General features: G+C 37.3%; 1 protein-coding gene across 1 annotated transcript in view; it reads left to right on the top strand.

Annotated features, from left to right (window-relative positions):
- Window positions 1–11,060, top strand: part of nsg2 (neuronal vesicle trafficking associated 2) — a gene marked incomplete at its 5' end in the record, with an annotated part of 32,639 nt that extends 21,579 nt beyond the window's left edge. The window contains 2 exon segments of the mRNA XM_014022255.1: window positions 5,821–5,931; window positions 9,646–11,060. Of these exon segments, the coding sequence (XP_013877709.1) occupies window positions 5,821–5,931; window positions 9,646–9,837 (303 nt within the window).
- Between the last annotated feature and the right edge of the window lie 1,235 nt (window positions 11,061–12,295).

Genomic DNA, 12,295 nt, shown 5'->3' with positions numbered 1-12,295 from the left:
GCGCAGCGCTGCGCACCGTACGCACGGTCTGGACCACTCGTAAATTTTGTTCGTATCTGAAAAAAATCTTAGAATACGAAAACATTGGTGAATGCCACAAATTCTCCTAAATCACTCGTACGCACAACTTAAGAACAAATCTGTGCGTACGAACGGTTCTTGTATGAGGCCCATTTATTCTAACTGGTGTCACCACTGTATTAGTTTTATCAGTACACAAGTGCTTTGAAAGAGAAAGTGAGTTGAGCCTTGATTTAAACACTTAAAACATAAAGAGTTTAGTTTTGAAACATGGAACAGTTACATGATGCTCAGTCTACTACTTTTACTAACCGCTAAGTCGTACTTTGTGTTGAAGTATATCTGATTCCACTGATTTCTCTATGCTGCTTTTGAGAAGGTTAATAGCAGGATGGATGAAGCATTTTCCTCCAGTGGTGTATTGATCCTTGCATGATCCAGTATAGCATTGTGTTTGCTGCCTTCTCTGTTTGTCTGTCTTTCCCACAAGAACCGATTCTCCATCTGTCCTTGGATTTCCATCAAACRTTCCACCTGCCTTTTTCTTGCTGCTGTATTGTCTTTGTCATTTCTTCTCTTATATCTCACTTTGCCTACTCTGCCTCTCAGTTACCTGTTTTATTATCAGAGACATTCTTTCCTCTCCTGTCACACCCACGTCTTTTCTATTCTTTCTCGCACAAACACACAGTTTCATATTCTATCCTGTTCCTCGAGAGAGAGACAGAGTGTGTGAGGAGGTGTCTGCTCCTCCATATGGCCCATCAGCTTACAGCGGTGAGAATGTGGGCGGTGTGTGTTGCATCCTAACAGAGCAGAGTGTGTATAAAAAAAGAGGGGAAAAATCATATGTGCTGGTGAGATGGGATGTGTGGAAGCCGCTTTGAGAATGTCTTTGAACTTGTGATGCACCATGAAGCTATAAATAAATAAGTATTTTGTTGACAAGATCAATCTCACAGGGAGTTAATTTTGAGAATCCAGATTTACCAGGAGTTTAGGAAAGTTTATTGCAAAAAGTGAGAGAAAATGAAACAATAAGAGAAAAACAAGTTGGAGAAAAACAATCCCCTCATGTTGTTTTTAATAATCTGATTTGTTTTGCTCCAATGTCATTGGTTACTTCTCCAGCAACAGATGGGCTTTCAATAATAAAAAAAATCTGTTCTTTGTCTACTGATTATTCAGTCAAATGCTGCTCAGAATCTAAAGATGACATATTGGCAAACAGTAACTCAGAAGTTGGTGTGATGGGCTTTTAAAAGGAACCTAAAATAAAATTGAATTTCTTTTTCTTTCGTCTGACAAAATCTGCGGTTTTCTATTGGTGCTCAGCAGATTCAGTGACACAATTAAACTCCAGAGGACACAATTACCTGCTGTGCAGTCAGAACAGCCTTTACCTCTGGACCCAAATCCTATTATGGACACCTTGTACTTTGTCTAAAGTGTGAGAACATGCTGTGCTGCTACCTCCAAGAGTAGACTAACAGTTATCTGTGGCCTGCAGTAAACAACATGGAGGTTGTGTTGAAAGAGGTGTTGATTACACGCYGCCAAGCACTAATGAGGTAACAGTTACTGCCAGGGTTCCAGGCTGAGCAGGAAAATTGGAAAAAAAGTCTGTTAGTGGGAGAAATCATACTTCTGGTCAAACCAAAAAATAAAATAACAACATCCTGTTCTCTCATTTCTGCTTGTTCATGCTGAACATGACCCCATCTTTTATTTTATCACAGAAAAATATAACTGTAGACCTAAAAATAAAGTGTCCACATCACACAGAGACACTCATTTCTGTGCTGTGCCATTACCACGACGGCCTCCTAAGGTTTTACAGCGAAGTTCAGCCAGATTATGAATAATAGAGAAAGGTCACATTTTAATGGATTTACACGCCACATGACTACAGACGCATCAATAGGGATTTTAGAGTGATTATTTTTATCACAGACAACAGTGTTTCTGTCTGAACTGCTGCTCTGACTACTGCTGCAATTCTGAACCTAGAATTAGGACAGAAATTAATTTTAAGGGTTAACCACTGTGTTTTATATATGTACTGAGTCACAACTTTACTTTAAGACATTTATTAGGAAGGAATGATAATTCTAAAGTACTTCTTTCAACTATTTCCTACCCAGGGATGAGAGATGATTATAAACAGGCTAACTATTTTTAGCAACTTGTGCTGAAAACAGTTAGTTTCTTTAGATTTTGTGCATTTTCATACTGTAGAGTCATATTTTCTAATAAAAGTCATATGTGTCACATTTATTAAAGGCCCTGACACTAGACAACTTACTTCAACTTATGAAACATTTTTTATGTCTAAATTGCTATTAAACGTTATGTCTTTGATCTATTTGTTTGAATTACATTATGTACAAACCGAAAAGAAGCTTCCTGTTGATTTTTTTCAATGCCATCTTTAATGTAGATGCCTTTAAAATGTTCATAAGTTTGCATAAGTTGTCTAGTTTGACAGGGCCTTAAGATTTAAACTGGCATAAGCAAAAAATATTACTGCAGCTATTACTTTTTCCACACAGAGCAACCATATTGGAATTTGCGACTGAGGTTAAAGGAGGGGGGGGGATGCATTTTCCATGTACAATTCTATTTCACTTTCAAGCAATTATGTTATGAAAATGCTGTAAATATCAAAAATCAATTTGATTTCACGTCTTTTTTTTTGCATAATCTTATATAACAATATACAGTATGCGTTAGCCATAAAAGGAAAGATGCACTGTATCAGGTTATAGCTCTGGGTGCTAGTTTCCACCTTTAGTCCCCGACCCAGCCCACACAATATTATAAAAGAAAGAGGAAAGAAAAAAATCAAAAAGGCATCATAAATATCCAATACAAAGGCATACAATCATAATCAATATAAAATCAATTCATAATATCCATGCTCCCAAAAAGATGTCATCGTAGACGCCACTTATTAAAAAACATACATTAAAAAGACTGACCACTCAATAAAAATAATTTCAGGCAGTTAAACATACCTACAATATCCAAAGCAAAATCACTCTTCAACAAGTTATCACCTACATACTCTCAAAATCAAATACTCCACTCACATCGGTTCACATTATGCGAGCAGGTTTGGTTTAAGAGAAGCCATCGTTTTGTCATGCATGAAAATTTATGAAAGTTTATACATATCAACAGTTCTGTTGGCAAAGTATTCCACTGTTGTGTGGCAACACTTGAAAAAGCTGATTTACCAGAATAAGTTTTACATTTAGGAACTCACCACTCACCWCGAACAGTTGAATGTGTGACTCTAGATGTTTTTTCAGAGTTAAGGGATACAAATATTTTTAAAGGAGGTGCAGCTGAACCATGAATAATCTTGAAAAGCAGACATATATTTGTGTATTTGATTAAGTTTTCAAAACTAAGAATGTTATACTTGGCAAGAATATGACAATGATGAAACAACCGTGTTTTCTTATTATGGATCTTGAGAGCCTGTTTATATAATGACTCCAGTGGCCATAAAGCAGTTTTACAACCCTGAGACCAACTTGTCATACAATACAGAAACTGTGGAATTATCAATGTATTAAAATACATGTTTGATGCCTCAATCGTCAGTGAGTTTCTTATGTATCTAAAATTTATTTAATTAAATTTTACAGTGTTTATTACCTAATCATAGCTTATCTAAATGCATTGAAATTGGCCTCTGTGTTTTTAGGAACCTTCTACCATTTCTAACACTCCCAYTTCAGGGAGGCRGTGCTTTTGTACCAGCAGGTGTTTAGGCAGCTACACGTGTCTATCACAGGAGATTGAATGATTTCTTAAACATGCATGAATGAGTCAAAGCAGTAGTCTGGGTATGTTTTTACACAATACCTCCTTTAAGAATCTCAAGTTTTCTCAGAATTCAGACTTCAGCACAAATGTATCACATCAGTACTCGTCTGTGATGCTCGATGTTTAAGTCATGTTTAAATAGCAAAACTATGATAAAATCTAAATTTGGAGAAATTCATGAACATAATTATTCAGTTTTACAGTTCGTTGAATTGTAGTTGTGAAGTTGGATTATATTTAACCATTTCTAGTTGCACACAAGCTGGAGTCCTCATGTCATGAGGCCAAACAAAATCTATATTCATGAAACGTGTACAGCTTCTCTGTGATATGAGGAGCTTTACTGTTGTCCCTCTTCTCAACAAGACATTTTCATCAGTTGAGAAAAACCATTCATTTGAATCTTAAATCAGTCCTCTGCAGCTTCAAACAGCAGGTCACCCTGACTTTAAACGCACCTCTTTAGTGTATGGCAGTGTGTGATGTGGAAGATGTAATTTAGCAAGAATGTCAACACCGAGCAGGRGTGAGAGTTGTGTCCCCTAGTTGACACGGAGTAAACAGTCACTTAGCGTGCGTGTCCCCGTCCACACTCATAACGCCACTGGAGACTGATGATGGCAGGAGTGTAATTGCTCTGACATCTCGCTGTGACGGATTGTATACGGAGCAGTAATCGGAAATGGATTTAGTTCCAGTAAAGAATAGAAAACATGACATTTGAAATATTCATCCAGCATGAAAAATTATGTCTTTTAGCTTTCTGACCGGCTTTGAGCACAGATAGTTATATAAAATCATCATCATCTCTCTCTCTCACACACACAGATCCTTCTGCTCTCGATTAGCATAATTTTAATTAAACGCTCGCACTTCAGAGCCAATCAGGATGTCATGTCGGAAATATAACGAAACAGAGCTTTTTCTATGTTAATATCCTTTACGGCTGCATTGTCTTGCCTGCCAGAGAAATGAAGAATCTCCAACAACATACTGTATTTGCATCATTCAGAAATAAATGCATTTGTACCATTTTTATGGCTTTAGCTGGATGTTGAGCATTTTCACATGATAGGCTCAAATTCAGGTTTTTACACTAATAAATGCTGGTAAAACTTTAAAGTTTCTTGGAGTACACCTGTTCAAAATTTGCTTTTAATAATTTTGCACAAATATTTATTATGACCAAGTGTATTTGGTTTTAAACTGATGAAATAACCAGAGATTAGATGTAAAGCATTTCTCTTGCACAGGTTTATTAACCTATTTAGAAGCTTTGCTGTCTAAGATTTTACTGGATTTCTTTCCAGTTATCTCTAAAAAGCAATAGCTTGAAAATTTTTAATGTCTTTTTCATCCATCTTTGCACAATCTTTGCAATTTAAAGCAGAAATAATTCAGATTTTTGTAAAGGTGTCTGGAATTATCTTACTGTTGAACTATCCCTTTAGTGATATGTACATTTTACATATGTTATAGCTTTTAATGGTGACTAACATGTCATTAGGGGCACATTTATCTTTTTTGGTAATAGTCAGAATTGTTGAGCTTTATTTTAGAAGCAGAAATCTCTGTGTTGTGTTGTTGCAGAGAAGTCCTGCACACTGTGGCAACAGAGAAATCTAATAATGCAAATAAAAAAGCAAGAACATTAAACAGCAGAGGAGAAATGATTGTTCCGATCCACCTGGCTGACTTGATGTCTCATACTTATCTGAACCAAGGAATGCRGCGTTTGTGGAAACAAGGTAGTTTCTGGCAGCATCCCGACTGGAGTCATCCATCATGTTACTGAACAGAACACCTTGCCTCCAGGAGCCTTTAACCTCATTCAGCAGCATTTATTATGACAACGCACAGACCCACTTCAGTGCACATACTTCATCTTCCTCACTGTCTAACCCCCTAACCCTTCCTCGTGTGCATAAACACACACTGACCATGTGTTTRTCCCTCCTCCAGGTGACTGTTCTGATCATCCTGGCCTTGGCCTTCCTTGCCTGCATTGTGTTCCTGGTGGTTTATAAAGCTTTCACCTACGACCACGCCTGCCCAGATGGATTCATTTATAAGGTAAGACCTTTAAGTGGTTCATATTTCATGATCTACTCTGTCCAGAGCTCAGACATTCAGGAGTTTAACGAACATGGGGTCAAAGAAAAGCTTCCTTTTAGTTCAGCTGGCCTGCAGGCACCTCAGGGTAAATCGCAAATCAAAAAAGAAGTGCAGTTTATGTTGAAACTGATTATTATTAACTTTAATAACCTCTTTATCAAGAAAGTTAGTTTGTGATGCTTGAGCAAAAGACTCAATCCTCTCCGGTTTGACTTCCTCCACCTTATCTTTTGCACTTATCTAAATAAAGAAGTCAAGCTGAGTGCAGCCCCCTATGGGAGATTATAAAAAGGTACTCCTGGCCTACTTCTGTTTTCAGAGGTCATGTAACCAAAAGAGCAGTGGTGGGCACCAGCCCGCTAAAGCACAAATCCGCTAATTGCGGACCTAAATATTTCATTTGCACTTTAGCGGTCTTACTAATTTTTATAATTCGTAAGCGGATTTGCGCTTTCTAAAATTAAAATGCAGTACTGCTAATAAGTAATTATCTACCAGTCATCCTTATTTTCTTGAACAGCAGAAGGTATGACTGTTAATGAACCACAACACACGTGATCTATCCAACAGCACCCCTCCCAGATAAACACACTTATTGGAAAGGTATACATCCTTGCTGACTGTTGCTTTGCGTCATGGTTCTGATTTCCCACAATGCTTTGTGTCTGCTTAYGTAGCAGGAAGGCAGTGTTTAAAACTCCCTGTCCAAGATAAAACAGTTAACGTTTGTAATCCATACTAGAATTTTGTGTGTATTGATTTATTTTACTTCACAATCGGAGCTCCTTTTCTTTTAAAATAAAGTTTAAACGCTGGAGCTCAATACTTGACATAATTAGTCGAAGCAGTGGAGTTACAGAAATGATTTAAAGATGTTATGCTGATGAAGACGGACATCTAGTGGTCAACTGAAGCAACTACATGGAAAACTTTAAAATCCAAGCTCTTATTTTGAAGGGAAGATAATTTCCTGTACTCCGTGCTTTCGTTTCCTGTCACAAATCAAATCCGTCATGTACCCAGAATGCGTTGCTTCAGTTTTCTGATAAACAGTTTTAAAATTACTTTATTGATGCTACTTTAATGAAAAATCTACGACAAACAAAAGAAAAAGACAAAGAAGTAGCCGAACTAGCAATCCTCAACAACTTTTTAAATCAGCCAAACTAGCAATCCTCAACAACTTTTTAGTTTTTACACCAGGAGCCAAAGGTTTGTTTCAGGAAATCACATTCCCAGCAATTGGTGGTTGTAGAATTAAGTTGTAAAAGCGTTCATACACCACTAGTTGGCAGTGTTGTGCATATATTGTACATGAATTGTTGCCAGCTAGTAAGTGTCAAATTCAATTTGCGCTTTAAAATTAGCTTCCGCTAGTTTTTCTATCCGCTAGTTTTTCTATGGCATAAGCGCTATTTAGGTTGCGGACCTAAATATTCACAAGAGCACTTTAGAAATTGCAGAGCTAATTTTTGGATTAGCGCTGCCCACCACTGCAAAAGAGACTTACGAAACCTGATAAGTAATCAGTTAAATTAAACGTTATGTGAGGACCAGTGTAATGTAGGGCAATTTGAAGTTTCTTTKCTTGTCAGAGAAATGCTTTCCATTAAAGCTACTATTTTAGAGTAGTAAGCCTGTACTGAAAAGATTAGAAAAAATAGCCCTATTGTCTACTTTATAATGATTACCACATTATAGTTCMTTCTACATGGCAGAGGTGGTAAAAGAAAATGGCTCTGAGGCTCCGAGYCGTCCTTATCCAACAATCTGCTATCACTGTGGAGCAGTGTATGAATGGCTGCAGAAACCTTTTTCTCTCCTCACTCTGCTGCATTCTGCTTTTGAGGTGCACTGTACCTCRAAAAGAGGTCACCTTGGAAGTCTGTGCTTCTAAATGAATGTTTTTTAAGGTGGACTGCATCTAATTCCAGGTCTCTACAACCTCTGCTTGAGCTATCAGCACAGACATGATGTCACAAACACAAAGGAAAGTGACTAAAGAAAATTCCTACATGCTTTATTTTATATGAGACACAGTATAAAAATGCAAAAGTGTGTTTAATAATGTTCGTTTTCATTAAGAAATAATTACTTTTTTATTCTATAAGATTGTTTAACCTTGAAGAAGCTAAATTACAGTAGTTTTAGCCTGAGGAGCATTTTTTAAACCACAGCGGCATTTTGTGTTTTCTCCATGGTTTTTACATCTTTCAAAGATCAGGCTGATCAGTCACAACGAAAGAGAGCGTTTCCTGGTTTCTGCAGTAAAACATGATGTGTWAGTCCGGCTGTAAACTGAACACAGTGAAGCCAGAGCAGCAGAAAGGAAGTGTGCTCCGGCTGCAGTCTGACAAAATTTGACAGTGCAGTTTTCATATAAGGTTGTGCTGACATGTGGCTCTTCTTTTAGTGCTTTACAATGTGGATGCTGATAATTGCATATTATAAAAAACAAAACTAGACCGTGCTTAGAAACGTTCACAATTATTCCTGCAGTGCAGCTTAAATTTCACAGGATGTGAAAAATAGAATGAAAACCTGCTGGCAGTGCTAAACCATTTAGATTTTTAGAATTAAAAGTTTCACCTTYAAAGATCTTCAAGTTTCATAAAACACTGAACAGAGAGTAGACTCAGTAAAGTTCACCACATGGATTTAGATGCTACAATTACCATTTAAAATGTATATTTCATTTCTACCACATGCTTTTATACAAAGCACAAGGTATTTATAATTAAAGTGTTTACATTTTACTCAGGTTCTGCTTCTTTCTGCTAATTTCTTCTGCATATTTGTTTTTTAGCTAATTTTTGCTTTTTTCTGCTATTTCAGCTGTCTTTCTGCTTCTGCTTATTTCAACTTTTTGTGTGCTTCTTTCTGTCTCTTTATGCTAGTTCAAGCTGTTTCCTGCAATTTAAGCTACTTTTTAAATGAATTCAGTTAATTTGAGCTTTTTTCTATCACTGTAAAAAATGAAAAGTTGGATTTACTTAACCATGTTATTTCAACTGGTTCCACTTAATGGAGTTGAGTAAATTCAAAGCAATATACCAGTTTTTTTAACCAAAGAACATGAGTATGTTGCTTTGAATTTACTCAACTCAGTGAATTGGAACAGTTGACATAACATGGTTAAGTAAATCCAACATTTCATTTTTTGAGTGACATCATGCTTTTGCAATAAGTTCAGCTTCTTACTGCTTAATTAAGCAAACATGCTCTTTCTGCATCTTTCTGGTAATTTGCGCTTTTTCAGCTACTTTTAGCTATTTTCAGCTTTTTCACAAATTTATCACAAATTGCAACTATTTTGTAGTTCTTGTTTTTCTGCTAATGTAAGCTTTTTTTACTTTTTGCTGTCTGCAAAATTCAACTAGTTTTTATTATTTTTAGCTACATTTCTGCTCTGTTCAGTTTTTTTCGACACAGATTTTTCATTTATCTTTTTCCCTACTTCCAGCAAACAGCTGTTCAAATTGARCGCACATTAACAGTTTTGTTATTAAACATTTTCTTCAGCAGCTTTCAGCTAAAATCTTTCAGCAATAAGCATTCACACTGCATATTCRCGGAAAGTGAATTATCTCGTTTTTATTGCTCTGGTACCTGTAGAGGGCTAACACAGTTTGTGACGACAGAACAAATCAATCGCACTCTTCTTCTTCACAGCACAAGAGGTGTATCCCAGCTTCTCTTGAGGCCTACTACGCCGCCCARGACGCCAACTCAAGGGGTCGCTTCTACACAGTGATCAGCCACTACAGCATGGCCAAGCAGACCACCTCCCACTCTGTCTCCCCCTGGCTGCCTGGAGGGGCAACAGGACACGAAGCTAAACCTCCAAGCGGTGAAGGCCACTGAGTTAGCTGAAGGGTTCCTGGATGTAAACATACACGAACACATGTAAAAAAGTAAATGGAGGTAGACCAAGAACAATAGTTTGGTAAACATTTAGAAATATAGACAAAAAAACAACAGCTACAAATAAAAACTAGAATAAAATGCATGCAGGCATTGAGTTGGTGTAGATTTTAAATCATCCAGGTCATGGTAATCCTAAAGGTTTGAATAGAAGACAGCAAGTTCTCCTTTCTTGGTTTTTAAAGATGTCTTTTTTTATTTTTTTGGTTTTATGTGACACACAGGAGGAGCCCAGTTGTCTTTTATTCAAGTTTTCAAGACATACAGACAGGAGACACAAACACATGCTAAAGCATAACCCTGAACATGTCTGCTTATRCTCATTCTCTGAAAGGATTAATGTTTGTGGCTGGTTCTCGCTCTCACACAGCCTGCATCTTCATTACCTTGTTTACCTCCATCTAATTTATTAGTCACTGACTGTCATGATGCATTTGTTTTTTAATGGATGTTTTGTATGTCATTGTCACTTTTTGTACAAAAACACCAGTAACAGCTAATTTTTATGGTTAGAATATCTCTAGCACTTGTTTTTCAGTGTTTAGTTTTAGTGCTTAATCATTTTTCTCACCAATGTTTACCAAACATGATCCACCATATTCCCTTTATATTCATATCTTTTATCATYGTTTCTTAAAAAAACAACTTCTCAGCTGGTTAGACTGAGGTTAACGTCCACTATGACTGAATCTGTTTGTACATCATTGCTGTTTGATAGCTTATTTACACACATTTTCAACATTCTGTGCCATAAATCCTGATATCACCCCAAGCTGTACATACAGTTGTGCATTCATAGCTTTGTGTGTTTGCATTGTAGTAACAAGGTTTCCTTTTATTTAAGACCTGTTTTCTTTATGTGAACTATAAAAAACACTGCTTCAGCTGCCAGTCTCRTAGTWAAATTAAACACAACTGGTGGAAAAGGAGAAATTGTACACGTCTGTTTCGTGTCAAAACTCCTGTTTTCCACTGTGTACTGTTCTCCTATGAGCTTCAGCTGCAGCTGTGTTATTTTTAAATGTTGGATCTGTTGTCAAAAGCGCTTCGATCAGATGTTGTGACGGTGTTAGTTGTATTGATACCTGGTGTAATTTATCAGTGTGTAACCTTGTCCCTGCCCTCTTGGTTTGAACTCAGAATAAAAACAAGCTGTGACCTGTGCTGAGTGTCTGTCAGTTCCATTTAATGCTGTGTCTGTTGCTCCGACACCGGGCCTAATGTGGGTCCAAAGTGATCGACTTCAGCTGCTTTTTGTTTTGTTTAGATCACCGTGCGCTGAAATCACATTCATTCTATGATTCTGCTGTTCATGATAATGAGAATCTCTGATTGACAGCAAGGAAAGTAGGTGAAGATCTGTATTCTTTATGTCCGCCAGATGTTTTATTCATCCTCATGGTTCTCTGCGAACAGAAGATAAGACTTTTTGTTTTGAGTGATCTGAGTAGCTGGCTTTCCTAATTAGAAGTGCGCATTCTGATGAAGCCATCAGCTGTCAGGGTTTTTCATTGCTGCGTCAGACAACAGGCTTTCAGATTAACAGTTTTCGGCGAGAAGAGAAAAACGCAGAGTGTCACTTTAAATTAATGCAGCTCGAGTTCAACAGAATCACAGTTTAAAGCTTTTAAAAAGCGACCGAAGCGCCGCAGTTTCAGTTAGAAGGATGTCATAACATCTGCTCTGTTTGCACAACACATTTGAATCAAATTTTCTAATTTACAYGCCTCTCAGCAAGAAGGTTGTCAGATCCAAACCTGACTTGTTGGAGGATCTGACGAGCATCCATTTGTGCAAGAAGTTTTTATCGTTATTATCATTATTTAGTCATTTTAATGTCAAGAAAAGACCAACAGCTCTTAAAAACTGAACTGAAGGAATATGTATTTAAAAGCACCTGTAAGTGCGTTAGCTTCGTTTCATCATCTCTACAGAGAGAGTCTTGCATCATCTGATTCCAGCGGAGCCAGCTGTATTTTCCCTTCACGTTAAAGAAGCCCACGCTACGTGCAGAGCTTATTTAACCAATCATTTAGCTGACCTTATGGCCCTGATTACTTGAAAGGAACAACTGGAAAGCCAATCCAGCTGAACCCTCTCCCTGTCCCTCTAATAATAACATCATTTTAGCTTCCGGCAGTCTAACGCCTACAAGGCTCCACCTAGTGCAGGATATTGCACTGATACATCCTGTCCATCCACAGCATTACTTTATTAGATTGTTGTTTTTATTGAACCGTCTGAGGTATGAAAACAGCAGACAGAGAGGAAAAAAAACGAATAAGGTGGTTATGATATGAGAAGACACGGGCCAGGATTGATGCTGTAATAATRTTATAAGCTGCTCTCATAAGACTGAAACCAGCTATTAAACCCATTTGTTTTTAGAATGCCAATC

This window comes from Austrofundulus limnaeus, unplaced genomic scaffold (genome assembly GCF_001266775.1).
Source record: "Austrofundulus limnaeus strain Quisiro unplaced genomic scaffold, Austrofundulus_limnaeus-1.0 Scaffold321, whole genome shotgun sequence".
NCBI lineage: Eukaryota > Metazoa > Chordata > Actinopteri > Cyprinodontiformes > Rivulidae > Austrofundulus > Austrofundulus limnaeus.
This window is presented reverse-complemented; position numbering and strand designations above follow the sequence as displayed.